Source organism: Ursus americanus, chromosome 24, assembly GCF_024610735.1.
Source record: "Ursus americanus isolate L20-20 chromosome 24, mUrsAme1.1.p, whole genome shotgun sequence".
In the NCBI taxonomy this organism is placed as follows: domain Eukaryota; kingdom Metazoa; phylum Chordata; class Mammalia; order Carnivora; family Ursidae; genus Ursus; species Ursus americanus.
Window position 1 is genome coordinate 20,249,581 of NC_142150.1, and position 20,435 is coordinate 20,270,015.

The following is a 20,435-nucleotide window of genomic DNA, read 5'->3' on the forward strand; positions in this document are numbered from 1 at the left end:
TTGAGAGACCCCCAGACCTTTTCCAGTTTTCAGCTATTATAAACAAAGCTGCTATGCACATTCTTCTTCAAGTCTTTCTATGGCCGTATATTTTCATTTCTCTTGAGTGTGTAGGAGTGGGATTGCTGGTTCCTAGAGTTGGTGTATGTTAGCTCCGTGAGAAACTGCTAGACCTTTTCCCAAAGTTTACCATTTTACCTGCCACCAACCAGATGTAGAGTTCCAGTTACTCCTCACATTCATCAACACTTGATATTGTTGGCCCTTATTTCAGTCATTCTGCTGGGTGATAGTGGTGTCCTGTGGTTTTACTTTTAATTTCCCCATTGAGCATTTTGTATACGTTTGTTGACTATACAGATACCTTCCTTTCTGAAGTGTCTGGTCAGATTTTTTTAAACCCATTTTTTATTGAGTTGTAGTAATATCTGTTTGTAATTGGTATGTATAGTAGACATACACAGGACTATAAAGTCATGTAGACTTCAAAGAACACTAATAAAAGGAAGCCACAACCCAAAGCACAAGAACATTCCCCTTACCTTATCCCAGAAGCCTTTTATGTGTCTTCTCTGATTATACATACTCCTTCCTTTCTATCAGAGTTGAGTGTGCTTCTGAATTTTGCTTTAATTCATGCCTGTATTTCCTATGTAGATTTTACCATCCACGTGTATATCCCTAAACACTACACCACTTGGTTTTGCCTGTGTTTGAATTTTATATTCTGTGATTTGTTTCTTTTGCTTATTATCAGGCTTTTGTATTCACCCGTGTTCATACAAATGGCCATAGTTTATTTATACTAATCTATAGTATTTCATTTTGTGACCGTACCATAGCTTATTAATCCATTCCACTGTTCGTAACTTTTGAATTTTCAGGGTTTTTTGCTATCGTGACCAATATTGCTATGAACATTTCTGTAATATCTTTTAATATCCTATGAAGCTCGTAATCTGTAATATACACTTTGGAAAATACTATACTATAATGTTGGTCAGTTGTTAATTAGAGTAGTGAAAACTTGATAACAAACTAACCGTTCAAAAATGAAGTGTTAGTTGAGTTTATGAGGCATGCATATAGAACATTAGGTCGATATAAAAATTTATGTTTTATGTATTTATAGTGATGATCAATTAGCTACAATACTGAAAAATGAGTAACAATTCAAGTGCTTGACGAAAAGTGATTTGCTAAATAAGTTTATGAGGTGTACATTGGAATGCTGTGTAGAAGTTAACATTTATGATTTGTTACATTTAAGGTCATTTAAGGGTGCAAGTAAAAATAGCAATGTGTGATTCTATGCAGAGAATATGATAACTAATTTTGTAAAATAATAAATAAGTTTGTGTGGAAAAAACATAGAGGCAAATGCTCCAAAATAATATAATTAGCTTGGGGTGAAGGGATTACAGATTATTTTTATTTCATTTCCCGATGCTCTTCTGCTTTCAAAGTTTCTGTGTATCACTTGTACAGGGAGAAAAAGCAACAAAGGTTATTTTAGAAAAAGAACTTTGAGTCTCCACGTCCTGCTTTTATCAGAGATCTTTTGAATTACAGACATATAAGTTCTTTTTTTTTTTTTCTTCTCTGGCAATTGCAGGAGTTTGAAATTAGAAATCTTGTTTGAGAATAACCTAACATGCCCTGAATTAATGTGCAGGCCTATTTCCAAATGAGGCCAGAGTTCTCTGGAGGCTGGAAGACATCACCATTTCAGCGTTTTCTTCTCCAGTCTCAAGCTGTTCTTTCCAGATGTTCGTTTTTTCAAAACCTTTTTCTCCTCCCTGTCTCCCCCTCCAGCAATAGCAGGGCTTCTTGAGATGCTGGCGATAGGGAGGTACACAAAGGTCGATGTCTAAAATATACGTTGTGGGTCCTGTTAGCCACGGAAGGCTTTGGCAAGCGGGAGAGAGCCTGCAGTCGCCCAGGTGATTGCAAGGCTGGTGCAAGATGCCCTGTAAACATGGCCTCTCTTTTTCTGAAAGATGGTAAAGATGCAGCGGGTGCCGGGACCCAAGGACCCAGCGGAGCTGACTTACTACACCCTGTACAACGGGAAGCCTTTGCTGGGGACTGCAGCAGCCAAGATCCTGAGCACCATTGACTCCCAAAGGATGGCCTTGACCCTGCATCATGTTGTCCTCCTGCAAGCTGACCGTAAGGGGATAGTCTTTCCATTCATTATTTTTAATGTCATTAAATGTTTCCTGCAAATTAAAGTGATGCCCCAAACTCACGTTAATGGACCCAGAGCTAAACGTATTTGTGTTCTAGAAGGTTCTTAAATCAGTCGGCTATTTTCTGTGTTGTTTGAAGCTATAGGATTGGGGTAAGGGATATGTTTTGGATGTCTGGATGATGATAACGATATTGCTTTGCCCCAAGTCCTACCCACTCTTATCTCCTCAGTATAGTCTAGTGAAAAGCTAGAAAAATCACCGTGGCTGAAATGATATTGTCTGCTGGGGAATTAAAGATAATTTGATTCAAGAAGCATTTACGGAGTCCTGCATGAACTGTGCTCGGTGCTGGCGGACATACAGAAATGGGCAAGACCTGGTCCGTGTCTTTAAGGAGTGGAGAAGGAGTTAATGCGGATATAAAGGAGCAGACTGCGGGAAAGCGGAGTGAGGAGGCAGAGCGATCCAGGGCTCAGGGGAGGGACAGTCCGCGCTGAAGGGTCACCCAGAAAGAACGAACGGAGAAAGGGCAGGAAAACAACAGTTACCTTCTGTGCGGCAGGCCCTATGCTTGCTGCCCTACATCGCTTTCCTGCCTTCCTCTTCTCACTGGGGCAGCTTTCTGCAGCTCCAAATTCCAGATGTGGAAACACAGGCTCAGGAAAGTGAACTCACTGGCTCAACATCAGAGAACTGGTACTTGGGTCACCAGGATATGAATCGGCATCTATCTGACCTCAAATGTGTGTTTTCAACTGTGTTACGTGCTAAGATTTCAGCAGGAGGAGAAGAAGGGTGTGTATTCCAGAAAGAGGGAACAACATGAGCAAAGGAAGGGAGGTGAGAAGTGCCAGGCACGCTCGAAAAACAAGGGCTCCGAGTTGCCTGAAGAGCAGAAACGTGAGGAAGAGCTGATGAGCTCAGAAAGGTGTATTGCTTGAGAGACTGGGGCCTTGGGTGGCGGGAGGAGATCGTGCATAATATGATGGGCTGTGGGAAGCTATTGAGGATTTCTGTGCGGGGGAGTAGTGTCATTAGAACCACCCAATATTTAGGGAGGTTAACCTGTCAGCAGTGTCCCAGATGAGAGGAACAGGACTAGTGAGGAGGCTCTGTGGTGACGCAGGTGTTGGGGACCCAAACAAAGCCTATAAAGAAAGCAAGGTGGGGGGCGGTGATGACGGTGAGAGACCATGTGGTAGACATTTTAGATTTGGCAGCCTGCTGAGCATCCGGGCATGGAAGATCATCGTCCCTCATTGATTTCCTGGCTGGTGTCCACACTCCTTAAGGATTTGACTCTTGGCTCATGGTTTTCCTCTCATGCTCATCTCTTGCCTTCATCCGGGTTGAGAGTGGCTTCCATGCTGATGCAGAGTCACTTCTTGGCCTGCACGTCCTCACAGACACACTTTTGCCTAGAAATGATGGCCACCCTGTGCAGTCTCGGCTTTGAAATGACGTTTCTAACCCAGAGTCTCTTCTGTGCCTCTCTCTCTCCTTCCCTCCCTGTGGGCTCCGTCCCCGTGTCTGGTCAGGTCAGCTACTTGCTCCATCGGTTTTGCTGCCTCCTCTTTATGTGAGTTCCCCACAGTTCCATCCTCAGCTCTTTCTCCCTCTCCAGCTAGAGAATGAATTGGAAGGGACAGGAGTGCAAACCATGGCAGGTGCCCAGGAGAGAGGCGAAGGTGTTAAGGTAGAGACCAAGGAAGTGGATGGATTTGGGATCTTTGGGTAACAGAACTGATGGGGCAAGATAACGGATTCTGTGTGTGGTAAGCGGAGGTAAGGGTCAGAGGAATCAAGCCTAACTCCTACATGTTTGCTTGAGTGCTGCTTGTGGTGTCATTTGTTGAGAGGCAGGAGAGAAAGAAGTTTATTGGAGCTGGAGCAAGAGAGGGGAGATGGAATTGAGAGTTTGGTTTGGACACATCAGGGTTGAGATCTCTATCAGACATCCACGCAGAGCTCAGGAGCTAGAACCCTGGAGTCGTCAACACAAGTGATGGACAGAGCTAAGGGAGCAGGCGAGATGAACCAGGTTAGCCATGACTATAGCTGGAGAATCCACAGGAGGAAAGAGCTAGAGCCAGCAAAGGGCACAAGAAGGAGCAGCCGGGGAGATTGGAGGAAGCCCAGGAGAGAGGAGGGTTCAGAAATAAGCAAAGAAAGGAATGACCTGGGAGGAAATGAGCTACGGTGTCAACTTCTTTTTTTTTTTTTTAAGATTTTATTTATTTATTCGACAGAGATAGAGACAGCCAGCGAGAGAGGGAACACAAGCAGGGGGAGTGGGAGAGGAAGAAGCAGGCTCATAGCAGAGGAGCCTGATGTGGGGCTCGATCCCAGAACGCGGGGATCACACCCTGAGCCGAAGGCAGACGCTTAACCACTGTGCCACCCAGGCGCCCCTATGGTGTCAACTTCTATTCTTGAGAAGCAACATGCTATAAGGACAGAGGTTAACTGGAAATGCTAAAATTGGCGATGGTTGGTGACCTTGGCAAGGAGGGGTTTCTGGGAAGAGGTGGTGGAAACGCCTGGCTAGAGTGGATTGAGGAGAGGACGGGGGTGGGGAAGTAGTGACAGCAAAAGGGAGAAGATTGGGTGCACTTGCTGGAGAGAAACATGGGAGATATTGGGGTATGGTTGAATATTGATGTGTTACTGTAATAGAGAGAAATAGTGAAGAAGAGAGACAAGAACTGTCTTGGAGTGAAGTCCTTAAGGGGACAAAGTGGCTCAAGTGAAAACGGTCAGACTCTGTAAGGAGCAGCAACAGCCCATCCTTTGCACTGGGAGGGAAAGCGAAGACCTGGGGTGTGGGTGCTGGTCAGGGGTCTTTGGTCATGGCCACCCAAGGACATTTTCTGTGATTGTTTCTGCTCTCTTGGGACAGAATGAGGTGAGGTTGGCAGCTGAGGCTGACGTTGTGTGTGGGGAGTTTGAGCAAGGGTGCAACAGTGCACACTGAGAATCTGCAAACTGATGAGACAAATACCGTAAGGTTGGCAGGGCTTCTGTCCTCCTCGGGCTTCACTGCCATGTCCAAACCATTTCTTCTACTCTCTCAAAATCCCAGAACTTCTGAAGCTGCCTCCCCCTTGCTGCAGTCCCCACTAGACCCCCAGATCTATCCCCCCATAAGTCACTGGAGATGTAAACCCAGTTCATTGTCTCTTCCTCCCCATCATTTCTCCTGTCCCCAATCCATCTTCGATGCTGAGTGATTAATCAGTCCTGGGACCTCCTCACTTCCAGGCCTTTTGGTACTTTGGGAAGGGGTAGGAAAGGGGAGCTGGCTTTACTTAGAGCAAGAAGTGAATGGAGCATCAGGAGGAGAGGTTGAGGCTGTGGGGACTTCGCCGATGGTGGTTGATGGGGAGCAGTGGAAAGTTGGAGAGCATGGGGCAGGAGAGAAAGATCACATGAGATTAGGACATGCATAGAGCATCTTGGAATGAGAGTCTGGATCATCTGGGGATGACACAGAGGCTCGATTCCACCTGCCTGCAAAGCTGCCGTCCCTCCATCACTCCTTGTTGCCTTCACGGCCACTTGGTCCTCCGCGTTCCCTTCTGTAATAACTCACACGTGTTTCCTTCTCTCCACTTTATCGTTGTCTCTTCTCGGACTTCGTGGGTCCTTCCCAAATGACTCAGCCTCAGTCGCTGTGCCATGCATGTACTGTCATCATAACACACGATTCTGATCTCACATCTACTCCATTCAGAAAATATTGGGGGCTCTCCATTGTCCACAGAATAAAATCTGAACTTCTTAAAGTAGGCCTTCCAAGCCCTTCAGCACAGGTACTTAAGAGAGTTCGGGTCCCTTCACAACCTGGTCCCATACCGCCTGTTGCAGCCATACAGCCCCTTTTCCTCTCCTTCCTCCCTTGTGCTTCAGCCACACAGGAGGATCCATTCTTCATGTCCCTCGGTCCTCTGAAGCCATCCCTGACCCCATCTCCCTTAGTTCCATACGCTTCCACTGCCCTGACGACATGTGCAGATGAGTTGTTTTCGCTCTCTGTCCCTCATGAGCTCTCTGAAAGCGGGTACCACATCTCATTCACCTTTGACTGTCCAGCCCCAGCTACTGCCTGGCTCCATTCTTGTGAGGGCAAAGGACTGACCTTTGCTAATGTCTCTGCCAGGCCTTGTGTGAGGCACGTGGTTGGAAGACACCACAGCAGAGCAGTTGAGAGCAGAGCCTTTGCAATATGACAGACCTGGATTTATGCCTCTGCTCTTCCACTTGGTGGCTATGGAGCTCTAGGACAATAAATAAATAAATAAATAAATAAATAAATAAATAAATAACCCTCTCTGACCTTCATTTTCCTCACCTGCAAAATGGGAATATAAAGAACACTGAGCTTAGAGAGCTACTTGGAGGATGAAGCAAGATAATTATTGCATGTGAAGGGCTTAGTACACTCCTGGGGGACCTGCTGAGGGCTTAATAAGTGGTCACTGAATGTCCCATGGATCCGTATGGTAGAAGGGCTAAAGGAGAGAGGGAATGAAGAAGGAAAGGTGACTTAAAGTTTAGGAACCCATATAATTCAGAGACCAGTGTGCTAGTAATGAAAATAGGAAGGGGATTGGAGAGGAGAAGCATTTTTTAGAAGGGAGAACGTAATTTATTCAGTTTCAGCCATGCTGAGTTTAAGGTGATGAGATATTAAGAGCCGCTGTTCAGATATCAAGGGGCAGTGTTGGGATATTAAGGGGGTGTTGTGGGATATCTAGGTGGTGCTGTTGGGACATTGAGGGGGTGCTTTTGGGATATCAGGGATGTGTTACAGTATATTGAGTGGGTGCTTTTGAGATATCGGGGGTGTGCTGTTGGGACATCGAGGGGATGCTGTTGGCATATTGAGGTCTGAGTTTAGGAAAGTTGCAGGAATTCAAGCCTAGATCTGAGGAGAGAGGTTAAAGTAAACACTATAGGTTTTGAAAATGTTGTAGATACAGGTTAGAAATAAATTCCCAGAGAAAATTCGAGTGTCTGGGGATGGTATAGAGCTGGAGGACAAACCCTGGGAAACGTCTCCATACTCAGGATCAGATGAGGAGGAAGCTAAGACCAATGAAGAAGAAGAGGGGCAGAGATGTTTTAAATCTCATTTTCTCTTAATAGTTTTGAAATCAACCAGCAATGTGAACCTGAGGTCAGCACCTTAAATGGAGAATGGTGTTGAACGAACACCTTGTCCCTCTGACAGGAGAATGTTAAAGTTCTATGCGTTCTAGTGTCTTCTAAATCACTAGGGCCAGGGTATAATGCCCTGCGTGCAGTGCCCTATGATGGAGCATGCAATGTTCCCTCACCCCCCCATCACCTCTGAGTAATGGGCAGCAGTGACCGCTACGGAAGCGGCCATGTTTCTGATGGAGGTTTTCACCTGCTCCGTTTGTGGAATCTGGAGTGAGGGGCCCTTCCCAGCAGTGATCCAGCTGCTGGAGTAGGGAAGATTCTTGCCACACTGAGTCGGACCAGCGCAGGGATTGGTTTACCTTACCTGGCCATCAGACTTTATTGCAAAAAATGTCACTTTAAAAAGGGGATAGATCGATCCTTTGGCAAAGGGGATTTTGTTCATTCAGTCTTTCGACAAACATTTTTCAAAATTTTGAGAACCTGTTATGTGCTGGCACTCTCCTGGCACTGGAGATAGAGCAGTGAAGGAAGCAGACAAAACCCCTGCCCCCTGGAGCTGCCGTTCCTGAGTGGGCAGATCAAAGAAGCAAAATGGATAAGATGTTAGCTGCTCATAAGCGCCATGGGAAAAAATGAAGCGGGGAAGGCCAGGGGGTGTCGAGGAGATAAGAGTCATGATTTTCAATGGTTGAGGGGGTAAGAAGACGATCCATGAGTGACTACCTGAGGCTACCAAGGGACAAGGCAGAGGGGGAGGGTTTGAGGCCCAGCGAGGATGTCGCTGATGGAGGAGAATAATAGCCATGAGGTCAGGGTGCAGGGGAGGGACCACAACCACTAAAGCCCCGAGGGCCACACCCCGGTGGAATGACAGCCACGGGAGTGTTTGGGCAGGAGAGTGACATGGACTAACTGCTCACGAGGGGCTGGGCCCCGGGCCAGACCCTCCCTGCGTGGGTGCGCGCGCGCGCACGCACACACACACACACACACACACACCCCTCCATTCCAACTTAGAACTGACAAACTGTGTATTTCGGAGAGATGACTTTTCATAAAACCCTCTCTCCTCCCTGGGGTTCAGTTTCCTCATCTGCAAATTGAGGATAAGAATAGCACCTGAGCAAAGAACCTATCACAGTGCCTCACACACAGCAGAAGCTCAGAACATAATGTCCCCCTTTCTTATCCTTTCTCTACCCACGTTCTTGCAAATTAAATAGCCGTTCATGCCTCTTCACTTCTGTACATGACTTTGCAGTTTTAGATTCCAATGCCAATGAATGCATTGGGTTTGAATGATTTCAGTTGACCTAACTTTCCTATCTCTTTGACCGTTAAATGAATTTACTAGTGTACATAAGAGAAGTGTATTCTCTTTCCATTTAAATAGAGGTGAAAGGATTTTACATACTGCACCAAGAAGGAACATAGACACAAAAATGACAAGGCCAAGTAAAAGCAAGACTCATGTAAATATTAACTCTTGCTAATGAAATATATATTTAGGGTATCATGTTCTGATACACTGTACATCTTTCTTCATCAGGATAGAATAGCATAGCCAAAAGAGGCATATTGTTATTTTTCATGGAAACCCCAAGCTTTAAAAATGTTAATGGCATCAAAACTCACTTGTAAATACCAAATTACTAAAAGCAGTAGCAATTAAATGTTTGATGTCAACAGAAGCACATTATCTAATGAGCTGTTTTCAGAAGTTAATAATGTGATTAATCACCGATTGATAAAAACTATGGAAAAGAAGTTTTTTGTACTCAAAAACTCGAGATCCAAGTGCTGCTGGATGAGAGGCAGATCTTGGCTACTGAGGTACCAGTCAACGTCGGAGAGGGTGGTTGAAGTCAGAGAGACCAGCTGACTCTGTGTCACTTACCAGTGGGGTCTCTAAAGTATTCCAGAGTCTTGTCCTCAGCTTTGTGGGTCTAGAACCCCTCAGAGTTCAGCAGGATCCGGAGGACCAACATATGCTAGGCAGACTTATGAAAGACTGGTATATAAACCAGATTGGTAGTGTATTCATTTAAAATACAGACTAGAACTACCAAAGAGATAGGACTTCTCCTTTAACTGGCCCTTATTCTTTGCCATATGAAAACCTGTATGGGGAGCCAAATTGCAACAGGGATAATGGTAGTTCATTTATATATGCCTTCAATTTTTAATTGAGCACCTACTATGTGCAAGGCCCTGATCTAGGCCCTGGGATTGTAGCAGTGAACAAGAGACCAAAAAACTCCCTGTCTCTCTTAGAGTGTACATTTTAATGGAGAGGCAGAGACAGGTGATGAGCAAATACATATGTTTCTGTTAGATAGTAATGCATGCTTGAGAACCTTACCATTCCACATGTGGCCTGAGGCCTGCTGCGTGGGCACCACCTGGGAGCTTGTTAGAAACGCAGAATCTCAAGCCTCGCCCCAATTCACAGAATCGGAATTGTACATTTGAACAAGATTAAGTAGGATGCGGGGGATGGAGAATGCCAGGGGCAGGGATCGCTATCTGATAGAGAGTAGATGTAGTGACACTTGTCTAGAGCCCTGGAAGAAGTGAGGGAGGGAGGGAGCCATGGATGTCTAGGTGAAAAGCACTCTAGGTGGAAGAATAAGCTGGTGCAAAGGTCCTGAGACAGGAGCATGTCCAGCACATTCGAGGAACAATAGGAGGCTGGTAGGCTGGAGCAAAGTGAGTTAAGGGAAGAGTAGTGGGCTGTAAGGCCAGAGAAGTAACCAGGGTGGTTGGAAAAGCAGATCACTTAGGGTCTTCTAGAAATTATAAGGACTCTGACCCTAGTAAGGGGAGGGGAGTGGGAGCCTCTGGAAGGTTCTGAGCAGAGGAATGTTGTGATCTGGGTTTCTAAAGGATCCCTCCACTGCTGTGTTGCAAATAGACTCTAGAGGACAGGAGACAAGGTGGGAGCCATTGCAGTAATTCAGTGAGAGATGTTGGTAGCTTAGACTACAGTGGGAGCAGCAATAGAAAGAAGTGAACAGATGGTGGATTTATTTAGAAGGTGGAGATGACAAGGTTTTTTGATGCATAGAATGTTGGGTGAGAATAAAAGGGAAGGGTCAACATTGATGGCAAAGGTATTGACCAGAGCAACTGAAAGGAAGGAATTGCAATTTATTGGGTTGGAGACTATCACAAGAAGAACGGGTTTGGGGGAGAAATTGAGAGTTGGGTTCTAGACATAATAAATTTGAGATATCTCTTAAGTGTCCAATTAGAGATTGAGCTGGCAGTTAGATGTAGGAATCTAGAGTTCAGGGTAGTGGTCCTGAATGGGGATCTGTCTCTGAACATCATCACCATAGGTGGCATTTAAAGCCATGAGTCTCAGATCATCTAGGGTGTAGGAGAGCAGAGAACTTGAGTGGGATTAGGGGACAGTATCAGCAAGTTGAAACAGCCAGTTGCAGCCATCTTGTTCACCAGGATAGACCTGTCCCAGCTGGATTTCCCACATCTGCCAGTTGGGGCACATTCCTATGGCATGGACAAGTTCTTTCCTGCCCTTTGGCTCTCTTTTCTAGATTTCCTATAGACCCACTCCCTTCCAAAGCCCTTTCTTTTTCTACATGATTGTTTTGGTTACTGTTTTCTTTACTCAAGTTCTAAGAACATATTGGTCTTTTTGATTGGATCAAAGTATCGCCCAAGCTTCCCCACCAGTGATCATGGGGGAGACTCATCCACCACATGCCAAGGACTTTTTCACATTTTCCTAACCTACCTTATGAAAATGTTGAAAGAACCGTACAGTGAACACCCGTATTCCCACCACCTAGATTCCACAATTAGCATTTTACTATTCTTTCACTATCACATATTTATCTATCTGTCCTTTCATCCAGCCATTAATCCATCTTATTTTTTCTTGATGCATTTCAGAGTAGGTTGCAAACATCAGCAGACTTCAGCCCTAAACACTTGAGCATGCATAGCATTGCCTAGAATTCAATCCTTGTTTATGATGTTCAGGTAAAATTCACATAGAGTAAAATGTACACATCTGAAGTATATCGTTTGATGAGTTTTGACAGATGTTTACACCTGCGTGACCCTAACCCCGATCCTGATACAGAGCGTGACCATCACCCTGTGGCCCTTTGCAGGTCAATTAATTCCAACCCCACCTCCAAAGAGGCACCTCCTGTTCTAATAACTTTCTTCCTGCTGACAATAGCTTTGGTTACTCTTTACTTTGGCTTGGAGAGCAACCTGATCCTTGTGATTAGACCAAGGCATTTCCAAGCTTCCCCAGCCGACTCTTGCTGGGGGTAGGTCCATCTACTCAGCTACGTTTATTTACTGCTCTCTCAGAGGTGGCTTCACTACAGTATTTAGAGACATCTCTCTGTGGCCTTTGCCTCCTGCCTCCAGTCCAAACTATGACCCTCCGATGTCTTCTCTCTTCTCTTTGGATTCATGGACATCCCTGTAGGGAAAATTGATACAATCCATCTTCCTCTCTCTTAATAATAGCGAAGGCTAGTGTTTTATTGAGCATCTACTAGGGACCACACCAGCGCTCCATCTCTCTGATGCCTCACAAAGGGATAGCCCCATTTTACAGAGGACGAAACAGAGGCTCCAAGTAACTTGGAGTAACTTGGCCAAGGCAGGAGACTTTCTGATCCCAAACCCTGTTCACCATCTCATGACTTGGGCCCGGGGGTGTGGGGGCTACTCTCCCCCTCCCAGTGCCCCTTGTCACGTGCTTCCCTCTGCTTTTCCCACAGCCGTGGTGAAGAACCCACCCAACAACCTGTGGATCATCGCCGCGGTGCTGGCGCCCATCGCCGTGGTCACGGTCATCATCATCATCATCACTGCTGTGCTCTGCCGGAAGAACAAGAACGACTTCAAGCCGGACACCATGATGAGCCTGCCTCAGAGAGCAAAGGTGCGCGACGTGCTGACGAGGGGCTCTGCCTGCCTTTTTTCTCTTGGCTTTTGAGGCCATTGCAAAAATACCTTCAGAGACATTCTAGCAAGCTGTCATTTTGAAGGAGACCCTTTATTTATTTGAATCTTTTAAAAAATTTTGCTAAATTATAGATAACATAAAATTTACCATCTTAACCCTTTTCAAGTGTATAATTCAGTGTTCAGTATATTCACATCGTTGTACACCTTTTATGTTTATAACCAGGACACAATAGCGAATGCATATCTAATGCTCTCTCTTTGCCACAGTGCTTCTGATGGCTTTAGAGATGGCAACTCAATCCTCCCAGCAATTCTTTAAGGAAGGGCCATTATTTTGCAGGTGAGGAAACTGAGGCACAGAAAATTAGGAGCTAGGTAGACCTGAAAGGGGCCTTGGAGGTCATCTAATCTGACACCCTCCTTTTATAGAGAGGTGACTTAAGATCACACAGTTAGTAAGTAGCAGAGTTAATGGTAGAACCAGGTCTTTTGGCTCCTAATGCAGGGCTCTTTGGGCACATTAGACTCTCAAAATGTTCCTTCCTCCATTGGCTAGAGTGGCTTATCACCAAATGCCGCCATGATGGGCAAGCTGCAGAGCCTTGGCCCAGTGGTCATCAAACACCAGTTCAGTGGCTCCACTGAAGCCTGGCTGGGAGCCCGTCCACCCTGCACTGCCTCCACACCTCTGGTGACAGGGAGGGAAGTGGACTCAGAAAATTCCAAAGGTTGCTTTTCCAGTCACATAGCTCCCTTCATGATACTTCCTGAAGGAAATATAATAATCTCTAACACCTGATGTTTAAATAACGCCTTACCATTTGCCGGGTTCTTCTGGGTCTATCGCCTCGTTGGCTCATCACAGTAGCCCTATGAGGTGGGTCATATCAGGACAGGTTTTATTATTTTCACATTACTGTTGAGAAACCCAAAGGAAAGAGCGACTGTAGGGATTTGTCCGAAGTCACATAACTAGCAGCAGAGGAGCGACTCTGGCCTATACCCGTGTATCTGGCTCTTTCCACATTACATACCTTCCTGAACCCTGAGATTTGGCAGGTAGACTCCTCTTTCAGCATGGGATTGCCGAGCGCTGCCCACCTGTGCAGGAATGAAATGAAAGAGCGAAAGGAATTTCATTCCGTTGGAATGAATGTCATAGAGATGGTCCTTCCCAGGTGTCACGCATGCCTTGTCCTTTCTGGATGGTCACACCTCGCTTCAGCAAAAGAAATCAAATGGGTTTTATTGTTTATTAAACTAATTCACCTGTTGCAAAGCTGCAGTTTGATCTATGAAAGAGCCAAACTCCAAATAATGTTGTTCTGTTTTTGTTGACCCAAAGGCACCCGCTTTCCAGAAGCAGCGCAGTGTTGGTAATGGTCCAAGCAGTGAGACATGAAACTGTTCCAAGAAGGGGTATTTCATTTCCATCTTAGCTTAGTTACAACCTGAGCCTTTCAGACATGACAGTAATTACCAGACTTTAATTGCAGCCGAGTCCGGGAATGCAAAACCTGTCACACGGAGGTTGTAAATGCCAACTTTGTGTTACAGATTAAGCCAAAATTTTATTAATTTGCCAAGGTGAGGTGGGCAGCCCACGATTTCAACATACCTTCTGGCTTTGAAAGCTGTTCGAAGTTGGAAGAGAGTCACATTTGTGGGTTTTCATCGCCCCTCTTATGTTCCTACCCGGTGCATCGTGCTTGAAGAGATACCTGGCCGATGTTGACCATCAAGCCAATTGACGTCCCAAGAGCAGCCTGGCTTCACTTGTGTGCGCTGGTGCTGGTGGTTTCCTCCCTCCATGAGGCTGGGCTGTGCACGTTGATTTGCAAAGCCCTTTTATCACAGGAAGCCAGTGGGAAGGAACTGCCTCTTTCTGACCACAGTCCTTCTGCTGTGGCAACCCAGGGACGCTGCGGTGTTTGAGAGGAGAGAGCCGCCTGCATCACTTCCCACCACCCGTGTGTGTGAGCAGAATTCATTTAATGCCAAGTGATGAGGCGGAATGAAAAAGTTAGCCTTCATGATCAATCCATAGAGCGGGAGGCTGGTCTCCTAGTCTCCAGGGACATCACTGTATCTTTGGAATGCAGGCTGCAGGGTCAGGCGACATTCCTGGGGATCCCTGCTGAGACTCAGTAATAGACTTGACAGGCTAAGAGGAGGTGAGTGTACACGCCTGTCCTGGGAACTGAGGTCAGGGCGTGCACGCCCCCTACCCTTCTGCAGAGACAAGGTACCATAGACGGAACCCTGTTAACCATGGTGGTCAGCTGGGAGGGCCAGGCATCAGGGCTTTTGTGACCTTCTTTCTTCCCGGTTCATTTCTCTTTACTCTTTGTCATTGGATTCACAGCCTTTGCCCAGTGGTTCCCTTCATATAATTGATGAGAACATGGCTCCCTGGAACAGGCAGCCTTACGGGAAAGTAGTTAGGGCCACATCCAGATGCAGGATGGAACTTGGAGGGCCCGCAATGGTTGGCATGACCATCTGCTCGGGACAGGTCAGTCACCCCCTAAAGATGCCCAGCTGTTTCCTCTCTTTCACATACTATCTGTATGACCTGTACTTAACCTCTTTGTGCCTCAGTTTTCCCATCTGTGAAATGGGGATGATAACAGTATTTATTTATTTATTTATTTATTTTTAGGCTGTTGTGAAGATTAAGTGAGCTATGAAAGTTACTTTGAGCTGTGCCTAGCACATAAATATTACATACACATTGGCCTTTATTTTTTTCTTTTTTTAAGTTTGAACTCAATTAACATAGTGTATTATTAGTCTCAGAAGTAGAGTCAGTGATTCATCAGTTGCATATAACACCCAGTGCTCATTCCATCCAGCGCCCTCCGTAATGCGCATCACCCAGTTACCCCATCCCTCCCACCCACCTCCCCTCCAGCAACCCTCAGTTTGTTTTCTATGATCAAGAGTCTCTTATGGTTTATCTCCCTCTGATTTCATCTTATTTTATTTTTCCTTCCCTTCCTCCTTGTTCATGTGTTTTGTTTCTTTTTTTTTTTAAAGATTTTTTATTTATTTATTCGACAGAGATAGAGACAGCCAGCGAGAGAGGGAACACAAGCAGGGGGAGTGGGAGAGGAAGAAGCAGGCTCATAGCGGAGGAGCCTGATGTGGGGCTCGATCCCACAACGCCGGGATCACGCCCTGAGCCGAAGGCAGATGCTTAACCGCTGTGCCACCCAGGCGCCCCATGTGTTTTATTTCTTAAATTCCACATATGAGTGAAATCATACGATATTTGTCTTTCTCTGACTGACTGATTTTGCTTAGCATAATAGTCTCTAGTTCGGTCCATGTCGTTGCAAATGGCAAGATTTCTTCCTTTTTGATGGCTGAGTAATATTCCACTGTGTGTGTGTGTGTGTGTGTGTGTGTGTGTGTGTGTGTGTGTACCACATCATCTTTATTCATTCATTGGTCAGTTGGCCTTTATTATTATACATGCTTTTTTCTTAAAAGGTCTTAACGTGTCTATGTTTGAAATTGTGGGGGATTATTTTGATCTGATAATTTTATAAAACTCATTGAAGCAACTATAGATACTTCATGATGTCTCAGTGGTGTCAGGGGTCCCTAATGTGTGTCCAAGGGCAACTAATGAATCGCAGGTGATTTTCAAATTGAAGGTTGAAAGACCACTACCCATCAGTCAGAAGAGTAAGGGACTTGAGTCTTGAGACTTTCACCACTTAGCTGTGTGATCTTAGGCAAGTCACTGAACCTCTCTGAGCTTTGTGTTCTTACCTGCAAAATGAAGGCTGTGATGTTTGCCCTGCTTCCCCAGGGGGTGGTTGTGAGCATGAAATGAGGTGTCAGTGTTTTGCAGGCTCTGAGTACTGAACATATGTGAGAACTGTTATTATTAACCTAATAACAGTGGCCACCCTTGAACTTGTCATCCCTTAATGTCTCTCTTTCTGCTCACTCATTGTCAACCCAGTCCCCTGAAGTATCTAGCAGATAACTTCAACCCAGTGTGAGGGATGAGGGGCCAAATCCAGGGAGACTGGGGGCAAGAGAGAGAAGGCCACAGCCCCCTTGTTGTCCTCACTAGGTTCTTGGAAAGTCTTAGCTGCCATTGGAGACTCGCAGTTCCTCACCGACAGGCCAGGAGTCTCAGCACAGGAGCCAGGCCAAGTATGGTAGCAGATGCCCAACCAAGATGGCAGGCTGCAGAAGGAGAGAAGAGGCCACGGGAAGAATCATCAGGCAGCGGTCAGATGTTTTGGTTCTGTAGCACGCAGAACTGGGTGCAAATCCTGACCCCACCACAGACCCTCTGCGTGAGCCTGGGGAAGTGGCTTAACCTCTCCAAACCTCAGTTTCTTTATCTTTAAAATGTGGAATGATAATCATAATACCCACCTCCTTGACTACAGTGGGGCTGAAGTGTCATAACTGATGTCATGCGTTTGGCACGGTCCCAGTGGTACGAAAAGCTCCTTGAGGCAGGGGGCCGGCTCTTACTCATCTTCATATCTCCAGCACCAGGCACGGTCCCTGGCACAAGCCACTGCCCAAGAACTATAGTCAGCACCACGCTAGATTGGATCATGGGGGGCCTGGGGTATTACGGAAAAGGGGCCAACAGGAGGTGCGGCTGGCGGGTGGGTCCCACCAGGCTGGGAAGGGCCTGAATGCCTTGCCGAAGAGTTTGGGTGCTGTGGAACATTTTTAGTGGGGGAGTGACATGACCTGAGTGGTTTTCAGGGAGATAGCTTTGGAAGCTTGTCAAGGGTGAGCCTAGAAAGGACCTGAATGGAAGCAACAAGATCAAGCCAGGAGACAATAAAACAGTGGACCTGGGGAGAAAAGGTCAGCTTCTAGAAACATTTCTGTAGAATCCACTCAGTGACCATCAATCCAGTAGTCTAGGAACATGACCAGGTTGTTCAAAGGCTCACTCCATTTCATGCGGGCCCCACAGGAGGGAGGGAAACGAACAGACAAACACTATTTCAGAAGCACGTTGCCAGATCCTGGCACAGAATGTCCCTGGTCACATCTGGGTCAGAGTGTGTGTCTCGGCAAAGAGGGAGGGCTGAGTGCCCTTCCCAGAGTGAGTTTCCCTGGGGATTGGGGGAACTGTCCACAGCAGAACTACAGACAGCTTGACATAAGGAAGCTTTGCTGTTTTTAGCAATAAAACTCCATCCTGTCCTGAGATGCAGTAGGAAGATTTGACGGGTTGGGGCCATTGTCCTAGACTGTTCCATCCAGCTGGATGCTCCCTGCTACATTTCTTAGCAAAATTCATTGCTGAAGGGGCATCTCCTCACCATGTGAGGTTCTGAGGGGACCCACATGGTGGAGGTTGAGTTTCATCCCCAGATTTTCTTTTTTTTTTTTTAAAGATTTTATTTATTTATTTGACAGAGAGAGAGAGAGACAGCCAGCGAGAGAGGGAACACAGGCAGGGGGAGTGGGAGAGGAAGAAGCAGCCTCCCAGCAGAGGAGCCTGATGTGGGGCTCAATCCCAGGACTCTGGGATCATGCCCTGAGCCGAAGGCAGACGCTTAATGACTGAGCCACCCAGGCGCCCCTCATCCCCAGATTTTCTTGAAGACCATCACTGATTTCTTTTTTTTTTTTTAAAGATTTTATTTATTTATGTGAAAGAGAGACAGCCAGCGAGAGAGGGAACAGAGCAGGCGAGTGAGAGAGGAAGAAGCAGGCTCCCAGCAGAGGAGCCCGATGTGGGACTCGATCCCGGAACGCCGGGATCACGCCCTGAGCCGAAGGCAGACGCTTTAACGACTGCGCTACCCAGGCGCCCCCATCACTGATTTCTATTTCACCTGGTCTGTGATTTAATAGGAAGGTGAACAATATTAACTAATATTGACTGACCACTTACTATGTGCAAGGCTCTTCACTAAATGCTGAACTTGCATTTACTACTTAATCCACGCAGCGTGTCTTTGACGGTGGTTCAATCACTTTCAAGACTTACACATTTGATCCTGTTTACCCTCCTCTTATCTCCATTTTGCAGGTGAGAAAACTGACGTGCCGAGAATTTCGGTGTCTAACCCGAGGTCACCTAGCTAATACGTGGTAGAGCCGGGGTTGGGAGCCAGGCAGTCTGTTTCGGAGCTGGTACTCTCCACCACCCCACTGTCCTGCCTCGAATCACTGTTGTGCGGCTCTGGGGCAGAAAGCAGAACAGAGACACTCCCAGGAATTGTTTAAACATGCCTCTTGGTTTTTTATTGCCCCACTAATAGATGTCTGTTGGGCTTTGCTCACAGCTGCCCTATTCACTTGGGGGTTCAGACATAGTGCAATAAAAGCCTTGCTAATTACCCAGTAATGAATCATAGGAGAGCCATAGGTCTGGATTTGAGTGATTCCATAAATCCCATTTTATTATTAATGATGGTACTGCCTCACGTGTGGAAGCATGTTTCTTTCCCTCTATTTTCAGAGCTGTGGTTCCCCTTTAATACTCCGGTGGCGGGGGGAGGGGGAGTGTAGGTAAAGCAGATCTGATTGTCTTCATTTCTCAGGTGAGGAAATTGAGGTTCAGAAGTCAAGTGACTTGGCAAGGTCACACACCTCTTACTACGCCTAAAGCCATGAAAGTGGGGTTCAGGATGACGGGACAGTCAGAGGCAGGAGATTATACAGGACCTGTTTCACATAGCAATTAAGAGTCTCTAATTAGCAGTATCTAGTGACTCAAAATTGGTGGTTTTAAATTCTTGAAAGAAGTTTGTTCTCACATACATATTTGCATCTCGTTTATACTCTTCATTTTTCCAAGTAAGTCTTGTCTAGGGAGATTCTGTGGCTGGGCGGAATGAGCACGGATTCTGATTTTGCAGACAGGAATTACGGGGGAGATTCGAGTTAACTCTTGTTCATCAGAAAGCTGAGTGTGGTCCTGTCACCTGCACCCCCTGGCCTGTCTTCTCTTAAAGCCATCATTGGAGTCACGCTCTGTCAGAAATGTGACCACAAATCCATTTCCTCTTCGCAGCCTGTGCAGGGCTTCGATTATGCCAAGCAGCACCTGGGCCAGCAAGGGGCGGATGAGGAGGTCGTCCCTGTGACTCAGGAAACGGTGGTCCTCCCACTGCCTGTTAGAGATGCTCCTGCCTGTCAGGAGAGAGACATCGCCCAAGACGGAAGCACCATCAAGACGGCCAAGTCCACCGAAACCAGAAAGAGGTAGGCACGGGGCCAACCTCCGCCTCTCGGTCTCAGCTAGGGGAATAATTGATGGTGAGAGCAGCTGAAGCCCCCAAGTTAATACCACTTTTCTCTTTAAAAATTCCCCTTCATCCCTGTTTTGAATATTTGAGATGGAGACAAAGAGAGATGATTAGAATCATAATACTTGCTTCTCACGAGCCACGGTTTGTAAGGTTTTATATCACCGACCAGCAGAGATTTAGCTTTCATATGTACTACAACAAATCTGGCGCTGGTGTCACACTTTATTTTTGAACTTAGAAGCAGTGCCTTTGATTCAGTAGAGTTGGTTTTATCTGGCTGTTTTTAAGAGTTCACAGTTTGACTAGCCAAAAACCATTTTGGGAGGGGGCACCTGGTGGCTGAGTTGGTTAAGCATCTGACTCTTGGTTTCAGCTCAGGTCATGATCTCAGGGTTGTGGGATTGCGGTCATGGGATTGGGCCCTGCATCAGGCTCCACCCTCGGTGGGGAGTCTGCTTGAGATTCTCTCTCTCTCTCTCTCCCTCTACCCCACCCCCTCACACATGCGTGCTCTGTCTGTCTCTAAAATAAATAAATCCTTTAAAAAAAATTTTAGGTGTTTTTACCATGAACAGAGCACTTTGACAGGCATTGGAAAGGCTGCAGAAAGGTTTACAATTGAGTCCTAACCCCAAGGATCTCCTGATGGAGAGACAGAGAGATAAATACCTGGAAACCAAGCATGATGTGCTGGTGCTCACAGGGGAGTCTAAACGAAGTACTGTGGAAAAGAGAGGAGAAAGAGCTTAATTCTGATGAGGGAAAGGGTGGTGGAGGAGCTTCTGTTTTAGCTGGGCCTCTAAGGGTGAGTGGAGTGTCAATAGTTGGGGAGATAAAGGTGTCCAGTCCAAAGGAG

General features: G+C 46.3%; 1 protein-coding gene across 3 annotated transcripts in view; it reads left to right on the forward strand.

Annotated features, from left to right (window-relative positions):
* Nucleotides 1-20,435, forward strand: part of KIAA1549L (KIAA1549 like) — a 125,033-nt gene that overhangs the window by 27,883 nt on the left and 76,715 nt on the right. For all 3 annotated transcript variants that reach the window (XM_087854736.1, XM_087854737.1, XM_087854738.1), the window contains exons 9-11: nucleotides 2,001-2,172; nucleotides 12,134-12,297; nucleotides 19,342-19,532. In XM_087854736.1, the coding sequence (XP_087710862.1) occupies nucleotides 2,001-2,172; nucleotides 12,134-12,297; nucleotides 19,342-19,532 (527 nt within the window). The remainder of the gene's footprint in view (nucleotides 1-2,000; nucleotides 2,173-12,133; nucleotides 12,298-19,341; nucleotides 19,533-20,435) is intronic.